Source organism: Cebus imitator, unplaced genomic scaffold, assembly GCF_001604975.1.
Source record: "Cebus imitator isolate Cc_AM_T3 unplaced genomic scaffold, Cebus_imitator-1.0 Scaffold207, whole genome shotgun sequence".
NCBI classification, from domain to species: domain Eukaryota; kingdom Metazoa; phylum Chordata; class Mammalia; order Primates; family Cebidae; genus Cebus; species Cebus imitator.
The window spans coordinates 324489-349559 of NW_016107522.1; the positions used below are offsets into that span (position 1 = coordinate 324489).

General features: G+C 52.0%; 1 protein-coding gene and 1 long non-coding RNA gene across 7 annotated transcripts in view; one reads left to right on the forward strand and one right to left on the reverse strand.

Moving 5' to 3' along the window:
- MYO7B (myosin VIIB) overlaps positions 1–25071 on the forward strand; it is a 96041-nt gene that overhangs the window by 17080 nt on the left and 53890 nt on the right. For all 6 annotated transcript variants that reach the window (XR_001830879.2, XR_005203372.1, XM_017548426.2 and 3 more), the window contains 11 exons: positions 2257–2297; positions 6255–6368; positions 7368–7520; positions 8756–8940; positions 11528–11649; positions 15176–15318; positions 17854–17967; positions 19722–19875; positions 22330–22406; positions 23325–23444; positions 23738–23880. Coding sequence is in view for 4 of the 6 variants with exons in the window: in XM_017548426.2 (XP_017403915.1) it covers positions 2280–2297; positions 6255–6368; positions 7368–7520; positions 8756–8940; positions 11528–11649; positions 15176–15318; positions 17854–17967; positions 19722–19875; positions 22330–22406; positions 23325–23444; positions 23738–23880 (1343 nt within the window). In the remaining 2 variants the exon portion in view is untranslated. The remainder of the gene's footprint in view (positions 1–2256; positions 2298–6254; positions 6369–7367; positions 7521–8755; positions 8941–11527; positions 11650–15175; positions 15319–17853; positions 17968–19721; positions 19876–22329; positions 22407–23324; positions 23445–23737; positions 23881–25071) is intronic.
- LOC108317763 lies at positions 2595–12685 on the reverse strand. Its single transcript, XR_001830881.2, has 3 exons — positions 12604–12685; positions 6828–6927; positions 2595–4542 (listed from the first exon to the last, which is right to left on the reverse strand). It is a non-coding gene; the product is annotated as an uncharacterized LOC108317763 (long non-coding RNA).

Sequence of the window (25071 nt, forward strand, 5' to 3'; positions counted from 1 at the left end):
CGGGGTCCACTGCCAACCAAAGTGCAGAGTCCGGCAGTGGCCCTGAGTGTCCATGCACTCTGACTTTTATTGAGTACAAAGCTGTGGGCAGGGTAGGTAGGGCGTGGCATCGGTGGTCAGTGATAGAGTCAAGTACATCATGTGTCATACAGGTAGGGGCCCAAGGCTTTCTAGTAGCCAAGATGAGGTAAGCAGCATAATGCATCAGCACTTTTCCATACTTGTCAAGAAAGAACAAAGACCTTAAGATTTATATTACTTTTACTGATTATCTCTTCTGAGAAAAAAGGAATCAGTTGCAAAAGTGGAACATAAGAGTGGACATGGAACGTGACCAATGAAACACAGCATCACATAGAGACAATTAAGCCCCCGGATGTCTGCGGGCCTACCTGACAGCCATCAGGCCTACCTGACAGCCATCAGGCCTTCTGCAAGAGCTTGGAGGAGCGGAGTTTTCTCCTAACTCCCCGGAGGAAGGAGATGTCTCAGCCATCTTGGACGTCTCCTTCCCTGGCTGGCTAAACAGCGGGCACTTTCCCAGCACTGGTGCTGCCACACAGCCGAGGCACCCTACAGCAGCCCTTACACAAGCATGACAGAGGATTTAAAGCATCTTGCCTTGGGGTCATTCCTTTCACCAAGTCACTCCAGGTTCACACTTTGGGACCTGAAAGGCATTAGTAAAAGAACTAAGATTACCTATGAATAACTAAGATCACATATGAATAATCAAGATCACCTATGAATAACTGCTATGATTATACCTCTAGTTATTTCCTTCTTCATTATTTATATGGGAATAAGCTGAGGCTTCTGACTCCTGCCTTGGCACTTATGAGGTCTCCTTCCCACACAAATGGCCAACAAACATGAAAAAACGCTCAACATCACTAATGATCAGGGAGATGCAAATCAAAACCACAACGCGATACCATCTTACTCCCACAAGAATGGCCATAATCAAAAAAATCAAAAAATAAAAGATGTTGGCGTGGATGCGGTGAAAAGAGAATGTTTCTACGCTGCTGGTGGGAATGTAAACTAGCACAGGCTGTATGGAAAACAGTGTAGTGATTTCTTAAAGAACTAAAAGTAGAACTACAATTTGATCCAGCAATACCACTAATGGGTATCTACCCAGAGGAAAAGAAGTCATTATATAAAAAAGATACTTGCACACACATGTTTATAGCAGCACAATTCACAATTGCAAAAATGTGAAACCAGCCCAAATGCCAATCAATCAACAAGTGGGTAAAGGAACTGTGGTATTCACAGTGACCTGGATGAGACTGGAGACCATTGTTCTAAGTGAAGTAACTCAAGAATTGAAAACCAAACATCGTATGTTCTCTTTCATAAGTGGGAGCTAAGCTATGAGGATGCAAAGGCATAAGAATGACACAATGGATTTTGGGGACTTGGGGGGAAAACGGTGGGAGTGGGGTTAAGAATGAAAGACTACCTCTGTTGAACCCTACTAATTGGGTTCAGTGTATACTGCTCTCGTGATGGGTGCACCAAAATCTCACAAATCACCACGATAGAACCTAGCAATAGACCTGGTACCCACTTTGCACTGCTCAGCACAGAGACAGAAAGATGCCAGTACTCAGTCAGGGTAACTCGGGGTTTCCTCCTTCAGATGGGGCAAGTGGGCCCCTCCGCCCTCCTCCTTCTGCTGACTGCTACTTGGGCCTGGCTGCCTGCTCTCTCTAGAGCCACCAGGTGCTGGGGACAGGTTGGAAAGGAGGTAGATCTGGGTTTAATTCCCAGCTGTGTTACTAATTAACTGAGTCCCCTTTCCTGCATTGAGTCCCATGTCTAAAGTGGGGAACACGCGTGTTCTGCAGTGCTGTGAGGTTTAAAGAATGTGATGTGTCTGAAGCTCCAGTGGCTGCTTACCTGAGCACTTCTCAGGATGTGCGATGATGACTGGTTTTCATGGATGTCTGACCAGATAAAACTGGGGCTTCTGGATGACAGGGAATCACCTACTTCCTATATCAAGCCCAGGATTGAGTGTGAAATATGTCTTCAACAAAGGTAATGTAAGATGAAGAAGCTGAGAACAGCTCTTGCCCTTGTGCTAGGACTGTGACTCATTCATCCACATCTTCAGCACTGTTTTTGAGCCAGGTCCCATCCCAGGCACTTAGGGACGTGTTGGTGAACAAGCCCAGCTCCTGGGCTCCAGGGGCTCCTATCCGGGGTGTGCGTGGAGCCGACGTTCTGCTTTCTCTCTCCTTACAGGCGTGTGGAACTGCTGACCCAGGATGTCGGGGCTCAGGCTGGTAAGAATTGTATTATTTGATCTAGGGGTTATTGGTGTAAGTTACTCAAGGCTACGTTGAATAGCTCCCAAGGAAAGAGAGGAAAGGCAATGAGATCCCATAGGAAAATACCAGAGACACGGAAGTTTAGGTAACATGACAGACTTTAGCATCTAAAGAAAACAAGTTTGGCCGATCAGTGGCCTCAGCGATACATGCACAGGTATGTGTGCTTATCCCTAGCTTCCATGCAGGGCTTAACATGTTCCTTTGTCTTGACAAAGGGATTTCTTTTTTTTTTTTTTTTTTTTTTTTTTTCAGACAGGGTCTCACTCTGTCAACCAGGCTGGAGTGCGGTGGTGCGATCTTGGCTCACGGCAACCTCTGCCTCCCAGGTTCAAGCGATCCCCCAGCCTCGGCCTTTCGAGCAGCTGGGACCACAGGTGCATGCCACCACACCCAGCTAATTTTTATATTTTTTGTAGAGACAGGATTTCACTGTGTTTCCCAGGCTTGTCTCAAACTCCTGAGCGCAAAGCCGCCTGCCTTGGCCTCCCAAAGTGCTGGGAGTACAGGTGTGAGCCACCGTGCACGGCCAACAAAGGGATTTCCCAGTTGTCTCATTGCGGCAGTTGCAGGGAGCTCCCCTAGAGAAAACAGGGAACTGGGGAACTGTGGGCGTGGGTAGAACTGAAACCCAGGTCCAAATCATCGCTTTGGACTCTGCATTGTGTTCCCTTCACTCAACAAATATCCCTGTGTCCCAGTGGCCAAGAGATGGCTCCTCCACAGGAAGGAAGTAGAGGAGTTTTGCATTTACATCCAATCAACAGCTGCTGGGGAACCGCCCTGCCCTGGGAGGCAGGGAACAGGCCTTGAGAAGCCTGGAGGCAGGGCGTGCAGGGTGGAGAGCTCAGAGGCAGGGGAGCCCAGAGAAGAGACCCCAAACCAGCCTGTGCATCCTTCCCTGTCTTCCATATTTCCAACCTTGCCTCATGCCCCACGGAGTCCAGGAGAGCTGGACAGTGCTGCAAAGTGCTCTTTGATAAGAAAATGCCCCAAATGTTCTCCTCCTGCTTGCAAAGCCACGTAGGCTTTTGTTCCTGGCTGCTGGACCACACTGCTGAGAGGAAGACCTTCACTAAGCAGGAGTCCCTGGTTCTACCACTAAGCCTGGCAGCATCTGCCTCACAGAATGGGCAGACAAGGTTGGCTTCTTGTTTTCAATGACAGAATAGAGCTTAGGCTGTTTTAGGCTGGAGAGAGGACATGCGTGCTCTAAAACATCAGGTTGTGAGGGCTTCTGGTGACTAAGTCACAAACACGAGAGTGTGGCTCCACTTTGGAGCATAATATGGTTTCAAGGCAAAGCCAAACATTTCACAAAGGAATATGCCCATGGGATGCATTAACGCCGACCGTTCCTCTGGGAGCATGACTAACAGCAAGCAGAGTTTAGAAAAATACCACGTGGTGCCCTATTAGTCACAATTATAACTGCAGGGCTGCTCTATCTCCAGAGATTAAGCGTTTGAGAGGAGAGTGGTCATCTTTTTTTTTTTTTTTTTTTTGAGACAGAGTCTCACTCTGTCACCCAGGCAGGAGTGCAGTGGTGCGATCTCAGCTCACTGCAACCTCGGCCTCCTGGGTTCAAGCAATCTTCCCGCCTCAGCCTCCCAAGTAGCTGGGACTACAGGCGCCCACCACCATACCCGGTTGATTTTTGTATTTTTAGTAGAGATGGGGTTTCACCATGTTGGCCAGGCTGGTCTTGAACTCCTGACCTCAGGTGATCTGCCCACCTTGGCCTCCAAAAGTGCAGAGTGGTCATCCTTTTCATAAGTCTTTCAGAGGGCCTGCGCAGTTGTTGAACCCTCTGTGGTGCCCTCGGTGCTGGACACTATTCGGGCTCCCTACCATGGGGCCTTCCATCTTCACAACAGCCCTGTGAAGCGGCCCTTTCAACAGATAAGGAAGTTGGAGGTCAGAGTAGGTAAGTAACTTTCCCAAGGCTGCATAACTCATGGAATATAGAGCAGGGATTAGAACCCACGTCTGTCTACTTCACTGGGGCTTGGACTGCCGTAATAAAATACCACAGACTGGGCTGCCTAAATCACAGACATTTATATCTTCACGGTCCTGGAGGCTGGACGTCCAAGGTCAAGGTGCCTTCAGGGTTGGTGTCTGGTGAAGCCTCTCTTCCCTGGCTTGTAGATGGAATGGCTCTCTTCTCATTGCATCTGCACATGGCCTTTCTTCTGTGCTGGGGAGTGAGGAGAGGGAGAGAGAAAAAGAGCAAGAGAAAGAGAGAGAGAGAAAGAGAGAGAGAGAGAGAGAGGGCACATCTTACTCTGGTCTCTTCCTTTTTTATAGACACCAGTCCTATTGGATTAGGACCAAACCCTTTGAACCATGTCTAACCATAATTACCTCCCTGAAGGCCTTATTTCCAAATACGGTCATGTCAGGAGCTGGGGCTTCACTATATGAATTCTGGAGGGACACAATTNTATGAGTTTTGAAGAACAAAAGCTATGCTGTATAAAAATGTAAAAATTAATAGAAAGTCAAATGGACAGTACTGAAAACCCAAATAGGGATCAGGCCTAATTCTAATTTTATTTTATTTTTTATTTATTTGTTTTTGTTTTGACAGAGTCTCGCTCTGTAAGCAAGGCTGGAGTGCAATGGTGCGATCACGGCTCACTGCAACCTCCATCTCCCAGACTCAAATGATTCTTATGTATCAGCCTCCTGAATAGTTGGGATTACAGGCATCCATTCCAGCTGTCTCATCCTTCTCAGTTGTCCTGCATCTAATTCCTGGGCTCTCTTGCCTCTGACCTAATCTTTGGTCAGTCTTTGTAAACTGTGGTGACATGCTTGGTCACACTTCCCACTGCTCTGTGGCAGTTATTTCTCTCTTGCTGAGTGTTATTTGCTCGTTTCCTCCTCTTGAGTTTCAGTACCTCTGAACACACACCTGTGCTGGTTCCTTTTGGATTACTTCTCTTCAGATGCAGTGAGCTTTCTTGGGTGAGAAGGAGATTCATGCAAGTTCAATGCCATGGTGCAGGCTAGCAGAAATCTCACATGTGAGTTTTTAGTCGTTACTTCTCCCACCTAATAGATCTGGGTACTATAGAGCTTTTCACAGGGCAAGGCTTGTCTTTTCCCACCCCATAGAGAGACTGCTTCCTGCAAATATGGCAGACCTGCAAATATGATCTGTTTCTTAGAGCCAAGACAGGCCAGGCAAGCTCTGACGCCACCTTGTGCTCCTGCTCCTGCCGCTACAGCAAGACATGCCACTTTCGCACCCCAGGATGGGCTCCTTCCTTGGAGAAGTGAACTCTGCCGTCTCTTTCTGGAATCTACAGCTGGGGGGCACCTTTTCAGCTCCCTCCTGCATCTTCTAGTAGCCCTTTTGCCTGCTCTCTGGTTCAGGAGCTCATCCTCTTCTCCCAGTTTCATGGAAAATGATGTGCTCGTTTCTGTTTCTCATCCTTCTATTGCTTGTGGGTGATTTCTGAGAGGATACAAGTGGAAGTTCAGTCTTGCTGCCATCAGCAAGCTTGAGAAGCACTTTCTCAACCACTCAGCACTCCAGCTTCCTCAATGGTAGCCAAGTTTCTTTTTCTTTTTTAGAGGTGCTGTGGTGGAACCTGAGCTCCTGTTCTTGTCAGCTTATCGTTCCAGACAAGACAAAAACATGGAGAGAAGCTGTATAGGCACTTGGTACCTGCCCAGTGAGCAGGGCAGGTGACACATGCTCAAAGGGAACCTGGGCTAGGAGAGAGAAGGAGAAAGAGAGATGGGAGAGGAAGAGGGAGAGAGGAGGATAGGAAAAGAGAGACAAGCTCCAGCCACCTTGAGAGTTCTGGACTGGAAGGGACAGCCCCCAGGAGAGGTAAGTCTCCAGCAGTGAGGGGAAGAGAGGGGGGATCACACTATTATCTTCTGTCTGCCCTCCAGGGTGACCACGTGTGGCTGGGGCTTCCCTCCAATCACAAGACCGGCGTGGCCATCGGGGGCATCATCAAAGAGACAAAGCCAGGCAAAGTCTTGGTTGAAGATGACGAGGGCAAGGTCAGTGTTCTGGGGCTTTAATCTGGGCCCCGCCCTGCCCCCACATCCAGGGCCCCGGAGCCATTCCCTCCCTGAGGAACCTTGCCCCAACACCAGGGACCCCAAGGCCAAGTGGGGTCCTGGGTGGCAGGACAGATCATGGTGGAGTCCTGCCATGGTGAACATGGCCTGTGTGTCCTGGGGAACGCTTCAAGAGTTGCAGTTCTGGGAAATGAAGAGAATTAGGGGAGCAGGCAGTGGGGAAGTGGGAAAGGGGCTCTGGCAGGGCCACAGGGGCAGACAGCGGGTTTGCAAAGTGAAAGGGGCAGGTGGGAAAGGTGGGCGAGGGAGGTGTGTGGAGGGGCAGGACGGGGCAAAACGCACACGTGAGAGGCCAGCGACCTGGAGTGGCCTGCGGGTGACCAGCTCGTCCACCAGAGAGGTCAGGGCCAGCCAGGTGGTGAGTGGGGAGGGGCTTACAGGGGAATGTCCAGCCGGCCACTTAGCTTCTCAGACTGTCCTGTCTGCTCAGCTGGGTGCTGCAGTCTTAGCCTCCAAAGAGAAGTTTCTAGGCTGTGGCCTGGGGGATCCAGATGATGGAAGTCAGTAAGATAATAACAATATCTTCTATTTGAATAACACTGTAATTTTTAAAAACACTTTTACTTGCACACTCTTATTCCAACAACCTGCAAGGCCCCCAGCTGCAGCCTGACCCTAAATCTAACTTCCGGTTTCAAGCTCCTTTGTCCCTGAGCTGAAATTCAGCCCTTGCCCCAGCTACATCCTAACCCTGGGCCCTAAAGCCATGCTGACCCAGCCATAGATGACACTGATCCTGTCACAGGAGTCCCTTGACCCTTCTTATAGACTGACCCTGACCAGAGGCTGGCCACCAGCCCCAGGTCAGCTGATCCGTGACCCAGAAGACCACTCGTTGCTGAGAAGCTGGAGGGGAGGGTGCGGCAGGCTGGCCACCGGGATGGAGGCCGCCCCTCAGGACTGCACCTGTTGCTCTAGGAACACTGGATTCAAGCAGAGGACTTTGGTGCCCTCAGCCCCATGCACCCCAACTCAGTCCAGGGTGTGGATGACATGATCCGCCTGGGGGACCTGAACGAGGCGGGCATGGTGCACAACCTCCTGATCCGCTACCAGCAGCAAAAGATCTACGTGAGTCTCCCAGTCCTGTGTCCATGGGGGAGCCCCCCGACAGGTGCCGACCTCCTGGACGGGGAGAAGAAAATGATGCACAGGGAGTCTGGGGCCAGGCACTGCCCCTCGTGCCCTCACTGAAGGAGGTGGGCGAGGTACCTAACTTTTTCCAGTCTCTGCTGCCCAGTCCCAAACTAGCAGGGTGATTCCACCCTGGAGGGGAGGAAGCCGATGCCTAGTGACAGCACAGTGTCTGGCATGCAGTCTGTGCTCCGCGAGGGCTGCAGATGGCCATCGCCCTCTGCTCTGTCCTTCCCAGGCATGTTGTAGAGACAGGGTCACCGGACAGAAAGCCCCTGGCCTCCCAAGAGTGAGTCCCGTAACAGCCCAGATACCAAGGTCCTGATTCACCAGACGAGGGGGCCATGAGGGTGAATGTGGGCCCTCCCCATGAAACTGACCTGGATGGAGGTCAGCGCTAGCCCGAAGCTCTCGTCCTGATTCCAGTGCAGATTTCCCCAGGGGAGGTGGCATTCCAAAACCGACACCAGCTCAGCCTAAGCAGGTGTGGCCTGCAGAAGTCACAGCCTCTCTGGTCTGGAGGAGTGGCTAGCTTGGTTGTGACTGGCCCTCCTGGGCTCTCAGAGGAAGGCAGCTTGTGCTTCTAAAGGGCTTGTGCATGCTCTCCGCTTCTGGTGGCACAGTCTGAAGCCAGAGGGCGTGTCCTCTCCTTTCCTAAAATGAAAACCAGGATGTGTGGTCCTGTGGCTTATTGTGCAGGCTCTGCCTGTGCCACCCCTGAGGGGCAGTGGGGCTGGGTGGGGGCTCTAGACGGGCAGCTGATCCAGGGCGGAGGTCCCAGGGGCACACAGAATTTGTGGTTGGGGTCTGTGAGGGCCAGGTGCTGACCAGGCTACGTGAAGGCCCCTGCAGGATGCAGGCGAAAACCCATTTCATACTTAGTCCATTTTTATCGAGCCCCTTCTAAGAACCAGGCAGGGTACTAAACAGTCAACATCTTGTTTTCCTGGAAACCTGTCCCCTGGGAGCTCACCTTCTTGGTAGACACTCCATCTTCCCAGAGGAGGGGTCTGCGCAGCCAAATGTCTTATCTCCCTGGCCCAGAATCGGACTCTCCTTCCCCACCAAAGTCAGTGGCTCTGATAACCCCCTGAGGTCAGGGCCAAGGCCAAGACCAGGGCTGAGCGTCTCTGCCGGGGGTAGATGGCACTAACCGCCTGCTCCCTTCTCAGACGTACACAGGCTCCATCCTGGTGGCCGTGAACCCGTTCCAGGTGCTGCCCCTCTACACCCTGGAGCAGGTGCAGCTCTACTACAGTCGCCACATGGGCGACCTGCCCCCGCATGTCTTTGCCATCGCCAACAACTGCTACTTCAACATGAAGAAGAACAAGAGGGACCAGTGCTGCATCATCAGGTGAGGCAGAGGGATCAGCGCCACCTCCTGGCATCTCCCTGAACTGCTCCTGACCAGCGTGCCAGCAAGGCGGGCGGTGCAGGAGCATTCCCTACCCAACCGCACACACCCCGGCTGCCCTGCGCCCTGAGCAGTTCCTCCGAAGCTTCCTTCCTGCAGAACCTAGACTTTCATTGTATCACCAGGGACTGGACTGCCCAGACTTGAACAAAGGTTTACTGAGTCAAGGAAGAAAGTTGGGCTGGGTTCCTTTAGAAATGGGGCCCGGGAGTCGGGCGTGGTAGCTCATGCCTGTAATCCCGGTGACTTGGAAGGTCAAGGCAGGAGGATTGCTTGAAGCCAGGAGTTTGAGACCAGCCTGGACAACACAGTAAGACCCTGTCTCTGTAAAAATAAAAAAAGAAAAAGATATGGGGCCCAGGTTAGGCACTTGAAGATGCGGGGGTCCGACAGGTGAGGGCCCACTCAAAAACGTCTCAGGGCAGGCCTCGGGTGAGGACAGAGCAGCAGCAGCTCCAGGGGCAGCTCTCAGGTCACCAGGGGACCAGAAGGAAAGTGTCCCCTCCAGTCCAGATCCTAACTCTGCTTCAGAGACTCCCTGCCTGGCCTGGCCTCTCTACCAGTGACCACAGGCCCTCCTGGTGTCAGGAGGTGTCGGGAGGAGGAAGTGTTCGAGGGAACGAGAGGTGGAGTGAGAATATGGCTCCCGGGCACCTTGCTTGGTGCTGTAGTAGAGTCATTCATTCATTCCTTCATTCATTCAATCATTTAAGGTTTTGTCATGCCCCACCTGCACTGTCCTAACATGGGGAAGCAGCAGCTAACCAAAGGGACCAGAATCCCTTCCTCGGGGAGCTTACATTCTAGAAGCAGAGACAGGCAACAAATAAGTGGATTGTTATGCAGGTCCTAGCAGCTTTGAAGAAAAACGTGGCAGGGAGAGGAAAGGGTGATGTTGGCCTCCACATTAGGTAGAGGCAGACCAAGCATGGCCTCTCTGAGGAAGAAGCTGAACAGAAACCAGAATGAAGTCCTAAAGCTCAGGTGATCACATTTCATGTCCTCAGCAACCCTCTGAAAGAGATGCTCTTATTCCCATGTTATGGTCCCATGTTACTGCTGGAGAGACCCACAATCAGAGGGGCTGAGATCCTGTTCCAGCGGCACGCCCTGTGGCTCCCATCATCATCATGATGTAGAATGTTGCCATCATCCCCAGCAGTGAAATGGGGAATTCAAACCCAGGGCTCTGGAGAAGACAGCAGGAAGGTGCCCTGGGAGAGAGCTGGAGCTCCCAACCTGCCCCTGGAGGCAGGGCAAAGGGCCTCTCAGCAGAGCTGGGCTGCAGGCTGGCTGGCCTGGGAGCTTACAGGGTGGCTTCCACCTGGAGGGTGGCGGAGCTGGCTGAGTGTGAACAAGGAGAGGAAAGAGCCCCCTGATGTTTGGTTCCTTGTAGTGAACAGAATGTCAGTTGTCACTTTGAGTCAGACTGGGTTCTCCTCCTACCCTGTCCTCTCCTGGGGCTGTGGGCAAGTCCCCGTAAGCCCCTGTCTCTACAATGGCAGGCTATTTGAGGAGGTTGTGTTCATGAAAATGCCTGGCACTTGACAGGCACTCAGGGGAGTCCATAGCCATCCGTGGAGGCTTGTTGATCTCGCTCTGCTTTGCTGGCACAGTGATCGTGGGCATTTTCATCATAATTTTTAAAAAGGTAATATTTTCAGGCCGGGTGCTGTGGCTCATGCCTGTAATTCCAGCCCTTTGGGAGGCTGAGGGAGACAGATCATTTGAGGTCAGGAGTTCGAGACCAACCTGCCCAAAATGGCGAAACCTTTTCTCTACTAAAAATATAAAAAGTAATTGGGCGTGGTGGCAGGTGCCTGTAATCCCAGCTACTTGGGAGGCTCAGGCATGAGAATCACTTGAACCCAGGAGGCGGAGGTTGCAGTGAGCCGAAATCATGCCTCTGTACTCCAGCCTAGGCAACAGAATGAAACTCTGTCTCAAAAAAAAAAAAAAGGTAATATTTTCAGATGAAGCAATATCTGGGATTTGCTTTAAAATAGTATGGGGAGTGGGGGGCGGTGGGGAATAAACTTGGCCAGGAGTTGAAGCTGGATAATGGGTCTGTGGGAGTCTGTTATGCAAACTGTAAAGTGTAGGAATCCTCTGGGGATTCTGTGAAAATGCAGATTCCGATCCACAGAGCCTGCATTACCTGGGCATCTGCATTCTGGGCCTGCTGCTGGCCTGTGGGCCGTCCTTTCATTAGGAAGAGATTGAGTCATCCCACTCATCCTTCTGTATGTCCTGGGCACTGTGCCGCTGACCCTGGAATGAACCAGATTAGCATGTGCCAAGGCGCTTCCAGCCGAGCACAGAAAAAAAGACAAACTCAGTAACGTGTGCAATGCAGGCAGCCTGAGACCCGCAGGAGACTTCAGGGCAAATGCAGTAGGATTTCTGCAGGGGAGAGGCCATCCCTGTCAGAGGCTCAGAAAGCAGGCCTGGGGTTTGCAGGAGAGTTGAGAGGTGTTGAAAAAAATAGCTGTTTTGTGGCCTCATGTCCTTACATACCCTTTTGCAGTGGCGAGTCTGGAGCTGGCAAGACGGAGACCACCAAGCTCATCCTGCAGTTCTTGGCCACCATCAGTGGCCAGCATTCGTGGATTGAGCAGCAGGTCCTGGAAGCCAACCCCATCCTGGAGGGTAAGCATCACTCTGGGATCCGCCCTTCTCCCCTACCCCCACTGGAGCCTTCCTGCCAGGTGGGACCACAGGGAGGGACAGGATAGACCACAAACCTTCAGCAACTCCTCCAGACCCTTGGGACACAAAACACAAGGGTGGGGTGCATGGTAGGGGTAGGGGGCCCAGGCATTACAAAGGGGAAAGACTGATGACTTAATAAACTTTCACCAGGGGTGCTTTCCACGAGATTGTAAGGAGTACGCTTTTCTAAAAGACATCCAAGATCAAATCAATTTGGGAAATGCTAGGTGTGTGCGCCTCGGTCCCCTGGAAAGCAGTAGCTGGGCAAGAATGAGGCCTGCAAGAGGTTTATCGTGGGGTAAACCTGCAGAAGACAAAGTGGGAGGAAGCAGGAGTGGGCGGGACAAGCCTTCAAATTCAGACGCCCTGCAGACACTTAGGAAGGGGAAAAGGAGAGGAAGCAGCTTGCCTCGGAGAGGCTCATCTGTGATGCAGACCTAAATCTGGGCCAACCCAGCAGGGCTCTGGAGCAAACTGCTCATTAGTGGGCTCCTGTCTTCACCCCAGTGACCCCGGGCTCAGTCTCCAGCCAGGGCTGCCCAGAAGCCTGTGGCCTCGGCCCCAAGGCTGTCAGCTGCTGGACAGCGCAGTCTCTCTCGTTTCTTTACAATTCAAGTTTGCTTTACATATAGTAAATATTCACCTTTTTTCATGCACAGTTTTGTGAGTTTTGACAAACTCATACAGGCTTATGGCTCCCATCATCCTCATGAAATAGAATGTTCCCATCGCCCCCAGATCTTCTCTCACGCCCCTTCGTAGTCACCCCATCTTCCCAGCCCCTTCTCTGGCAACTACTGATTTGTCCTTTTCCCCCGCTCCCAGTTTTGTCTTTTCGAGAAGGTCTTAGAAGTAAAATCACAGCGTTTGTAGTCTTTTGTCTCTGGTTACCTTGGCTATTTGGAATTCTTCCTTGCTGCCGCCTGCATCGGTGACTCCTTCCTTTTTAATGACGAGTAGAATTCCATTGCGTGGTGGTACCACAGCTTCTCCACCAAGTGAAGGACATCTGGGTTGTTGATCGTGTTTAGCTACTAAGACTAAAACCTCTATAAACATTCACATACACGTTCTTCTGTGCACATAGGTTTTTCCCTTGGATAAATATGCAGGCGTGAAATTGTCGGCTCAAATGGGAAGTGAGCCATTTCACTTTGTCAGAAACTTTCGAAATGTTTTCCAAAGTGGTCACAGTATTTTGCTTTCCCAACCAGAGCAGGAGTGTTCTTGTTGTCGTGTGTCCGCGCCAGCACCTGGCACAGTGAAGGACACGGTCTGCCCTCTGATACGTGTGGAGCAGTGCCACATCGTGCTCGTAACTCCCGTGGCCCCGAGACTAAGGATGTTAGCATCTTTCATGTGCTTACCTCTCCTCTGTCTATCTTCTCTGAACGGTCAGTTCAACACTTTTGCCTATTCCTTAATTGGTCTACTTCCTTACCGGTGAGTTTTAAGAGTTCTTCTTTACCTATTCTGGACACAAGTCCTTTATTAGACAAGTGTCACATCTTACGTTGTGTCCCAGTCAGAGGCTTGTCTTTTCTTTCTCTAGACAGTGTCTTTTGCGGGGCAGAAGTTTTAAATTTTGAAGTTCAGTTTGTCCTTTTCTTCTTTTCTGGGTCATTTTTTTGTGTGTTGTATCTAAGACATCTTTGCCTAATCCAGAGGTTTTCTCCTATGTTTTTTCTACATGTTTTGTAGTTTTAGGTCTTATATTTAGGTTGGTGGTCCAGTTTATGATCTACATTTGTGAGCCAATATTTTTCTATGGTGCAAGGTACACAGCATAGAAAAAGACTTGGCTGGGCGTGGTGGCTTATACTAGTAATCCCAGCACTTTGGGAAGCTGAGGCAGTCAGATCACTTGAGGTCAGGAGTTCAAGACCAGCCTGGCCAATATGGGGAAACCCCGTCCCTACTAAAAATACAAAAATTAGCTGAACGTGGTGGCGAGCGCCTGTGATCCCAGCTACTCATGAAGCTGAGGCAGGAGAATCACTTGAACCCAGGAGCCGAGATCACACCATTATACTCCAGCCTGGGTGACAGAATGAGACTCTTTCAAAAAGAAAAAAGACAAAAAGGCTTTTCTGTCTTTCCTTCCTTCTTTCTCACCTTCTTCTCTCCTTCCTTCCTTTCTTTTTCTCTTTTTTGTTTTGTATCAATACTCTATTGTTCCAGTCCTATTTGTCAAAAAGACTATTTTTTCTCCATTGACTTGCTTTTGCACCCCTGCCTAAAATCAACTGGCCATCCATGTATGGGACTGTTCCTGGCTTCTCTCTTCTCTTCCATTCCTCTGTCTATCCTGTCACCAGGGCTACAACATCTTGATTCCCATAGCGTTATAGAAAGCTGTGCAATCAGATAGCATGTGCCCTCCAATTTTGTTATTCTTTTTCAAACTTGGCTATTCCAGATCATTTACCTTTCCATAGATAGTATATGTTAAATTCAGCCTGTCAGTTACTACAAAATAAAATTGCCTGCATCAGGTTCTTTCTTGAAGAGACACCCAACCAGTCACCCCCATGATGGCCACACTGGGTTCAATAAGTTAAATAGGTTTCATAACTGTGGCACTTCTCAGAGGCTCTGCTGTGCACCGGGACTCCTCGAGAGAGAGACGGGATGATGTGTTTCCTAAACCTACTTCCCCAAGGAGCCCTTTTCCTTTGTTTCAAGGGACTATGTTAGATGCTGGTATTCTGAAGCTCATCCTAACCATTAAAGGGCCATCAAATCAGTCTTCTAGAACAAATGAAATATCATAGAATAGAAACACCCCAGTACATCACTCTTCCTAAGAACTAGTACTGAGTATTTTGTTCTCTAACTTTGTGTATGCAGGTGGGCATGTGTATACACTAGGATGCAAGACAAAATATCTTTCTTCCTGTGGATCAGCTTTACAAAAAACACTTTGGAACATGCTGCAACCCAAACCCTCCCGAACTGACTGCCTCCGTGTGTCCTGGCCTGGACACCCTGTCCCCACTCCCCATGCCAGCTTGCCCTCTCCGTCTCAGCCTCAGTGCTGCGGCCTGAGCCATCTTTCTAAGCTGCAGATCTGCTCCTGCTCTCTCTCAGAAGCTTTCCTGCTTCCCTCATCACTGAAGAATGATTGCCCAAGTTCTGAGCCTGGCATCCAAGGCTCTGTGCCACCTGGCCCTACCTACTAACTGGTTCTGTCTGCCTTCCACTGCTTTCCTCCTGTACCCCACGCTCAGACAAGACTTCTGCCTCTGCAAGCACACGCCATGGTTTCTGACCTCCGCGATTTTCCCTGCATTTTTGTCTTCCTCTCAGCGGGCCCTTGGCTGCCATCACTGTCTGGGACAGCCCTGCCCGTCCTTCAGTTGGAGGCTTGGCCACCTCCTCTAAGAAGCCCTCTTAGATGATCCTACTCAAATTACATTTTCTCCTCTCTGCTCCCATCATGGGCATCGCCTGCCTACCTCAGCCTTTGGAAACGCCAAGACAATCCGCAACGACAACTCAAGCCGCTTTGGGAAGTACATCGACATCTATTTCAACCCCAGTGGGGTGATCGAGGGCGCACGCATTGAGCAGTTTCTCCTGGAGCAGTCCCGGGTCTGCCGACAGGTGAGGCCTCCACCCACCCAGGTTGAGTTGAGGGAATAGAGGGGCTCCCCTTCACCACTCTCACCTCTCCTCCCCTCTTCCCCAGGGGCCCACCCAGAGCCCACAGGCCTCACTGGATAATGAGGGCCCTTCCCCAGTATTCCAGGGCAGCAAATAATAGAATTTTTTCCATTTTGGGCAGGGCTCAGTGGCACACTCCTCTAATTTCAGCACTTACGGGAGGCCAAGGCAGGTGGATTACTTGAGTCCAGTTCAAGGCCAGCTGACAAAACCCTGTCTCTACAAAAAATCAAAACAAAACAAAACAAAATAGCCAGGCAGCGGCACACACCTGTAATCCCAGCTACTCAGGAGGCTGAGGCAGGAGAATTGCTTGAGCCTAGGAGGCAGAGGTTGCAGTGAGCTAAGACTGAAGCTTTGCACTCCAGCCTGGGCAACAGAACGAGGCTCTCAAAAAAAAATTTTTTTTTCCATTTTTAATTTTCCATTCACATAAATTTCTTCTTGTTTGATACCTACCATTCCTCATCTCTACTAGAATTATTTCTGAAGCTGAAGCTAGGCTAGTTGGGTGGGCTGTATCTTCAGGTGTGTTAGGAGCCATGGCAGAAAGACACAGACGACAGTATCCCTAATGCCACATGGCCGGGAAGTAGCATGTGGCCTGTGTTGTCACACCAGGCCCTGTGCTCAGGGGCCCCATGCTTGGTTTCATGCTCTGCTATCGCCACCCTGAAATTCTTACTAGCCTTTCAGCAAGAGCTATCATGGTTTCCTTCTGCACTGGGCGATCATGTAGCCAGTCCTAAGTAACAGGAATCCCATCACGTGGCACCCACAACAGCAGAAATAATGCATCTCTGTGTGGGGGGTGCTCTCGTATGATGGCATGACACCTAACACATGCATGTGAGCAAGTGAGCACACACATGCGGTGGGGGTGCAGAGGGGAAGCGTCACCAACAAGGGTGCTGTGGCTGTCAGAGGGACAGATGCCTCGGCACTGTGGGCAGCTGAGAAGGAAGGTCACATTTAGCAACCCCCCTGACCTGGTGCTACGCTTTTCCCATTTTATCTCATTTGACCTTCACAACCAGGAGAGGTAGGTCACCCAGAGACATCGTCAGGTGAAAAAAAAGGAAGTTACAGAACCATAAATATGTTTTGTGTTAAGATAAGAAAAGAGAGAAATATTTATAGATATACTGTAAGTAATTTTTTTTAATGTCAATACAAGAACAGAAAACCAAACATCATATATTCTCACTCATAAGTAGGAGTTGAACAATGAGAACACATGGACACAGGGAGAGGAACGTCACACACCAGGGCCTGTCGTGGGGTGGGAAGACTGGGGAGGGATAGTAGGGGGTGGGGGGATAGGGGAGGGAGAGCATTAGGAGAAATACCTAATGATGACGGGGGGATGGATGCAGCACACCAGCATGGCATGTGTATACCTATGGAACAAACCTGCATGTTCTGCACATGTACCCCAGAACTTAACTTATAATAAGTTTTTTTAAATACCTAGGTTCTAGGGCAGGGAGGAGGAGATTTAAGGGAGAGGAAGGCAGGGTGGAAAGGAGCTCTCATCTTTTTGTATTTTGAGACAGGATCTCACCTGTCACTCAGGCTGGGGTGCAGTGGTACAATCTCAGCTCACTGCAGCCTCACAAACTCTTCCTCCAGAGCTCATGTGATCCTCCCACCTCAGCCTTTTGAGTAGCAGAGACTAGAGGTGTGTGCCACCACGTCCAGCTAATTTTCTTATTTTTTGTAGAGATGAGGTCTCACTATGCTGCCCAGGCTGGTCTCAAACTCCTGAGCTCAAGTAATCCTCCCGCCTCAGCCTCCCAAATCTGCTGGGATTACAGCCCAACTGAAACTCCCATCTTTTAACACCACTGTACCTGCTTCAGATTGTTTGATTTTTATGAGAATGCACTTTAAAATAGTGTTGAAAAAAATACAGAAGGCAGCCTAGGCAACATGGCAAAATCCCATCTCTACAAAAAAATACAGAAATTCACTGGGGGTGGTGGTGTGTGCCTGTGATCTTGGTAGGCTGAGGTGGGGGATGGCTTGAGCCCAGGACTTCGAGGCTGCAGTGAGCCAAGATCACACCACTGCACTTTAGCCTGGATGACAGAGCAAGATCTTCTCTAGGGAAAAAAAACACAACAACTGAAGGCCCAGGGAGCCCCATGGCAGTCAGATCTCTCGTGGGCCAGTAAGTGACTGTGAAGAGAGCCCCGACTCTATGCCATCACTCCTGGCCTGGGGACTTTGGGCACATCAGTGTCAGGGCTTCAAGGAGCAGTCAAGATGCAGGGCAGAGAGGAGTTCTCAGGGCTGGGATGAGGCAGCCTTGGAGGCCTAGGACAGTCAGCAACCAAGCCAGGCTGGCCAGGGTCAGTGCCAGAGCTGCTCCTGGCTGGAAGCGGAGGCCAGGGCTGGGCTGGGCAGAGGCAGTCTGAGGTCCTGAGGCTGCAAGGGAATGCTCATGAATCTGTCTGGACACCTCCCTCCCAGGCCCCCGAGGAGCGGAACTACCATATCTTCTACTGCATGCTCATGGGGATGAGTGCTGAGGACAAGCAGCTCCTGAGCCTGGGCATGCCCTCCGAGTACCACTACCTGACCATGGTGAGCTGCCCACCCTCCGCCTCCCAGAAGCCAGTGGAAGGGGGGAAAATGCCCTGGTGCCACTCTACCCTCCATGACAGCTGCAGAGAAGCCCAATGCTGGCCGGGCAGCCCCCACTGAGGCGGGGCTGATCCCCTTCCCCTTCCTCACCAGCCTCTCTGTGCTGGGAATCACCTTCTCCGCGTGCCTCCCGCTTCCCTGTCACATGTGCCCCATGCCCCAGGCTGGACCCGGGTCTTCCCCACAGACCTCATCTTCCTTTGGCCCCCACTGGATGACAGGATCCTGGTGCCCAGTGGGTCACGGGGAGTTGCCCATACACCTCCTGCTACTGATTTCACTCCAATTTTCTGTCCTTGCAGGCCCCCTAAAACACAAGCCCCAGGCCCCAGGAAAGAAGGGTCGTTGCTCTGCTCCCAGGACGGGGCAGCACCACAGCCATCGTTCATTAGCTGAGGCTAATGTCAGGAATCTGGGAGCAATTTAGCGGGGTCCTTCAGCTCCAGGTGTCTCCCAAGGCGTCAGCCAGGGCTGTGGTCATCACCTGGGGTGCAGTCGGCCTGCAAGTTCAGTCTCATAGCTGTCATAGGCCTCAGGCTCTTCAGCTGTTAGCCAGAGACATCAGTTATTTGACATACGAGCCTCTCCATAGGGCAGTGTGAAACATGGCCAGTTGCTTCCTTCAGAGAGAGCAAGCAAGAGTGAAAGAAAGTGTCCCATGTCCCATAGGGAAGCCACCACTTTTTGGTGACCTAATCTTGGAAGTGACGTCCCATCACTTCTGCCACGTCCTTCTTGTTAGAAGTGGCCCTCAGGGGAACTTCACCTCCGGATTTATTGACCACAGAGGGGACCCGGAGTGCTCTGCCTCTGGAATCTCTCCCATGCAACCCTCTGTCCTGGATCCACTGCCCCAAGGCCTTCACCAGCCCCTGCCTGGATTTCCTGGGTTCCCCGTCACCAGTCTTGACCTCTAATCTGTCATCCACCCTACAGCCAAAGTGCCAGGTTGCACTGCAGTACGAATCCGTCGGTGTTGCGCTTTGGATGGCACTGCGGCAGTGACTCCTGCGGCCTGCAGGGGAGAGGCCAAACTCCTTGGCATGGTTTCCAAGTCCCTCCAGGATCTGCCCCTCTCCCGACCTCCGCTTCTCAATACCCACCCCAGCCTCCCCGCAGCCCTGTCCCTGCCTCCCGCCTCATGGCCTTTCTCCCATCATCCTCTGCCTAAACTGCCCTCTGTCCTCAGAGGTGGTGGGGTCAGCTCGGTGCCTCCTCCAGGAAGCCTTTCTCTACCTCTCAATAGGCGCCCCTGTGGCCTGGGCACCTGTAACAGGCAAGTGGTCATGGGATGGTCACTGGCTCCCTGCCTGGCCCCCTGGATGTACAGCACAGGGCCTGGCCCACCACGAGCCTTGGAAAGCGTTTCTTAAAGGAACAAACCCACAGTGTCCCCCAGAGAAAGACAAGACAGGCTCAAGCAGGGTTGAATGACAAATAGAGGACCAGAGGAGAAGTGTGACTTGGCCAAGGTCACACAGTGACCAAGTACGGGTGCTGGCTGCAAGGCCCGGTCACGCCGTGGCTACTGGGCCATGATTCTGCCTCTGCAAGGGATTGTCTGTAGTTTCTGAGCACGGACCCTCCACGGTCCACCCAGGGCCGTGAAGTGCAGCGTCTCAGCCTTCCTGTCCCCAGGATGGAGGTGGTGGGGCAGGGGGTGGCCCTATTAGCTGAGGCGCCCTGTCCCGCAGGGGAACTGCACTTCCTGTGAGGGGCTCGACGATGCCAAGGACTATGCCCACATCCGCTCGGCCATGAAGATCCTCCAGTTCTCTGACTCTGAGAACTGGAACCTCAGCAAGCTGCTGGCTGCTATTCTCCACCTGGGGAATGTGGGGTTCATAGGTAATGCCAATTCTGCCCCAACCACACTCTTGGGGAGGGAAGGGGAAGGGGACAGGAGCAGGAAGGCATCTCTAAGCGTTCTCACAGGAAGGGTCATGTGGTCCAAGCCAGGCCTGGAAAAATATATCTAAAATATTCAGCTGTGACTTTGGAGGCCTCAAGAGGTGAAGGGGAAAATGTCAAAGCTTAAGGCCCTCCACAGGTGGAGACAATGGCCAATCATGCCCCACTTTTAGCTGGGACCCCAAAGGGCTTCCCGTTAAGGTGCAGGTAAGCCAGAGTGAACAAGTCCACCCGTGAACTTGCAAACCAGGTTGTGAGCATGGGAGGGTCTGGGGATTAAGGTGTCCTGACCTGTGAACACCCCCAGGCACCTAACAGAAGTTACTGACAGTCCTCGCTGGAAGAAAACACCGGCAAGTTAGATTGAAATGATTCCTGCAGGTAATTTTTCAAACACAACGTCCAGCATGCAGCCAGAAATAAATAGGAATAAGGAAATAGGGTACTATGAACAAGAACTGGCAGAAATAATCAACAGAAAAAGATCCACAAAGATTTCAAAGGTTGGAATTATTAGACACAGACTAGAGAAGTTCTGCTTGCTTTGCTCAAGAAAAGAAGCAGCCAAGCTTGAAAATGTAGACAGCGAATGGGAAATTTTAAAGACATTATGATTTAAAAACGAACCACATAGAAATTCCATTCTAAAATCAAAAAAAGACGAATAACCAAAATGAAGATCCCTTAAATGGTTTAAGGGATCCTGTGCCTGTCTAGGAGAGGAAAGTGTGAGCTGAGGGAAAGTCAGGAGGAGCTGTGAATGCCGCATGGAGAGAGGAAAGCTGCGACGTGTCAGAGAGAAGGTGGAGACGGGAGGACGCCGCAGGCAGAGGGAGCACACCTTTCACCGGAGTCCTAGAGGAAGGGAGAGAGAAAGCAGCAAAGGCAATAGCGAAGAGATCAGGGCTAGTTCTCGAACTAAGGAGAAACACCCATTCACAGAGCAGCGGGAAGGGACAGACTTGTCCATAAACTGCTCTGGAGCAATGAGATGCCCGTATGGAAAATAAGCGTTTGGGTCACCGCCTCATGCCGCATGAGAAAGTTGTGCCCGGGCGAGCTGCAGCTAGGCTGACCTGTCGTCTACCAGACAAACTGCACACCCTGGCCAGGGAAAGGTGGGTGCTAACCAGAGGTGGGCACCAGGGCCTGGAAGAGTATCAGAAACACGGCGCTGGAAAAGTGAAGCAGGCACAAGAGAACGAAGACAGATCCACTAACGTAACATTTTTTGGTTGGTTGGTTGGTTGGTTTTTGAGACAGGGTCTCGCTCTGTCCCCCAGGCCAGAGTGCAGTGGTGCAATCTCGGCTAACTGCAACCTCTGCCTCCTGGGTTCGAGGGATTCTCCCACCTCAGTCTCCTGAGTAGCTGGGATTACCGGGGCCTGCCACTACAGCCTGGCTAATTTTCGTAGTTTTAGTAGAGACAGGGTTTTACCATATTGGTCAGGCTGGTCTCGAACTCCCAAGCTCAGGTGATCCCCCCGCCTCGGCCTCCCAAAGTGTTGGGATTATAGACATGAGCTACTGCACCAGGCCCACTAACAAAACATTTAAAAGCAGGCACATTAAATGCTGTTGAGGGACTCTATGGAGGGAATAAGAAGATAAAAAGGAAGTTAGAAGTTGGGAGCGTCCTGACCTCCGGAGAGAGGGACACAGTCTCAGCAGCGAGGACCTTGGAGGCTGTGGGTGCTGCAGAGCCTGGATTCGGCCTTAGCGGTAGTTACATGGTGCGGACTTCATTCTTTACAATGCAGCTCTGTGTTTTATGCACTTCTTTATATATTTTATCTCATAAATTTTTTCAGTTTAAAAAAGTAAAGCAAAAACAAAGACACCCAAAAGTCCTGTCCCCCACCAGCCTGGCCCGTCTCAAGCGGGACGTTGGTTGAGGAGGAGGAACCAGAAACTCAGAGGCCAGGCAGGAAGCTGTGGCAAGAGAGCTGGGCCTGGCTTTCAGCTGGAGCGCCATCAGTGCTTTGCTTCCTGTGACTGAATGCATAACGAAAGGTCGGGATTTCCACACCCAGCAGCGTGGATTGAGGGGCCTAGTGGATCATCTCTCCAGCACCAGCATCTGCTGTTTCCCAAGTCAGACTTCTCCCACCAGATAAGCCCACCTTTCTTTAAACTTCCCTTTGACCCAAGGCCCTGGTCTCCTCAAGAGGAACTGGTCTGGCACGTTCACCAACAGCAAAGGTGGGAATGACCTGCGATCATGGGGCCGTCGGCTCCCTCAAAGAGAGGACCCGGGAGAGGCCATGGCTCCCGCCGGGGCAGCTGTCCTGCTGAGCGGATCTGGGTCTGCCATAGGCCCAGGCCTATCGGAGCCTAGCTCCCTTCGCTCCAGGCTGCCTTCCCACTCAGGATTCCTGCTTCTCTCTCTAGCTTCGGTCTTCGAGAACCTGGACTCCTCAGACTTGATGGAGACGCCCGCCTTTCCCACTGTGATGAAGTTACTGGAGGTACGGCCGCTGCGTCTGCATCTTCCATGCTGGTGGGGGCCCAGAGGCCTGGGCTGACAGACCCCTGACACCTGATTCTCATAACCCTACCCAGGCCCCTGCCCTTCTCCCAGGCTCTAGGCTCACCCCCTGCCCTCTATACTGTGGGTGCCTGAGGGTGGGCGCAGGGTGGGGCAGTGCCAAACAGAGCAGCGGTGTGGCCAGTTTGGCTTTAATGAAAGCCACAGGGCTTCTCCAAGGCCTCTGCTATTCTGGGAAAGCGGGATGTGGCAGCGAGTCCGTGGCCCATCCCATTAGGCTTCCAGGTTGTTCCCCAAGCCAAAGGCGGCCTCCGCATAACAGAAGGGCAGCAGGCACGGGGTGAGGGGATACCTCTGCAATGGGCATGTGGCCGCACCCCACATCACTCCCATTGACAGTTCTGATGGAAAATTAATAGAATCAGGAGCAATAAATAAATATATAAAGCAAGCAATCACATTAGGTACATTTAGCTGTTAACATTCTTCTTTTGGTTTGAGGGTACTCAGAAACTGGGTTTTGCAGGCTTCAGTGGAGGCCCAGCCCAGCACACTCCCTTGCTCCTGTAGACTCTCAGCCTTCAGGTGGGACTGATTTCAGCCAGGACATGCCTGAGGTCTGTCCTCAGAGCCCTCCCTCACCCTGGTTTCCCAAGGCCCACCTTGGGGCGCCAGGCCCTTACTTACCCCCAGGAGATCCACTAAAGGCTCAGCCCACCAAGCTGGAGAATCCTTCCCTGACAGCTCCCAGGGCCTTTTTCCCTGACCTCAGGCACCGACCACCCTCAGGTGGGCATAGGTGCTTGGTCACAAGAGGGAACAAGACTTGGCAGAGGCGGGTCAGAGTGCTGGGCCAGGCCCTGCGCAAGTGCGACGCAGCCCCCACCTGCCTCCCCAGGTGCAGCACCAGGAGCTCCGGGACTGTCTGATCAAGCACACCATCCTCATCAGAGGGGAATTTGTCACCAGGCCCCTGAATGTCGCCCAGGCTGCTGACCGGAGGGACGCCTTTGTCAAGGTACAGAGCTGAGACAGCAGGGCTCACCTGACCATCTATTGACCACAGCCCTGCTTCTTGCTGTGCTGCTGGAGGGCAGGACAGAGCAGAGGGTCCTGGGCAGGTCCCTACTCTGCCAGTCACCTGCCTGGTGACCATGGGCTCCTCAGCTTCTTGGGCCCTGGTTTCTTGCCTGTGAAGGAGGGATAACATCCTCAGTAGGTCTAAGACATTCAGCCTCTCCAGGTGAGCTTGGAGGTGACCTCTTCCTGAGCCTCCAAGCTGAGGATTCTCCCGCCCCTGTGTCTCTCCAGGGCATCTACAGGCACCTCTTCCTGTGGATTGTCAAGAAGATCAATGCTGCCATCTTCACTCCACCACCCCAGGACCCCAAAAATGTGTGGAGGGCCATCGGCCTCCTGGACATATTTGGCTTTGAAAATTTCAAGAACAATAGGTATGAAGATCTGAGATCGCAGCCCCACTGCTTCCAGAAAACGGAAGATAAGCAGCTCCTCTCGAAGGGAGCAAGCTGGAAGGGAGTCAGCAACCTGCACCGGGCCTGGCGAGTCCCAGCAGGTCCGCGTGCTCTGCATGGGGTGGTGCTGTGCCCTGCCATCTAGAGACGGCCGTACAACTAAAAGCTGTCCCTGAGAACCAGGCTGACAGCCCGGCATTTGTCACCCCTCTTGAGCCACCTGCTCTCCTCATGAGCCAGAGTGGATTATCACACGAGGCCAGGGTTGAAATGGAAATCAGTAACATGGATTTAGCTGCATCTGGCTGGTTTATCATCTTAGGTAGCAGGGGAAGCTAAGAAACATTTGTGGGCCACCCCTGACTTTTTAGTTTGTGGGGTAAGGCAAGGCAGGACTCCTCTGACCTTGTGTCCCAGATTCCTGTCCTGGCATCCCAGACTGGAAGCAGGAGAGCTGTAACCAGAAGGCAGGTCAGAAAATAGCTACCAGGTGTGACTGTGATGCAGCCTGGGGCGTCAGATAGACAAAGGTGGTGAGGAGACCAGGCGGTAGAGCCGGGCCAGGCCAGGCCAGATGATGCTCAGGGGCACTATCACCAGCAGGAGGAGTCCCATGAAGACTGGGACAAGCAGGCTGACAACACTGGCTTTTTTAAAGGGCTTAGTGGGACAGAGATTGGGCCGCTGGCTCCAGGAAGCAGAGGCCTCTGGGCCCTGTCTGAGGAACCAGGAGGCTAGCCTGACCTTGCATGCCCCTGCCAGTGGTCTGTCTCCAAGTGAGGTCTGATCTGGGAGTGATTCAGAAGGCCCTCCTTGGACAGCCAGGACTGTCAAGCCACAAGCCATTCCACATGCAAGCACGCTGGGATCTCAGCCCCCCAAGGCCAGCCAGGGGTGCAGGGCAGGGGCCTGCTCACTGAGGTCAGGTGGGAGAGTCAGGGCTGGCAGAACTTAGCCCAGTGCACTCTCTAAGGCATAGAGAGCTCAAGTGTGACTTGGATCATTGGCATCTGACCCTGCGAGGGACAGGTGAGCTCACCACACACCTTTGGGCACTTTGGAGGAAGATGAGGGCTCAATTCTGGAGCATTGGGCCAGGTATATAGGAGGCCCTCCCAGAAGGAGGCCAGCTGAAGTGAAGCCACCAGCTGGGTTTATGCCAGGGCTGCA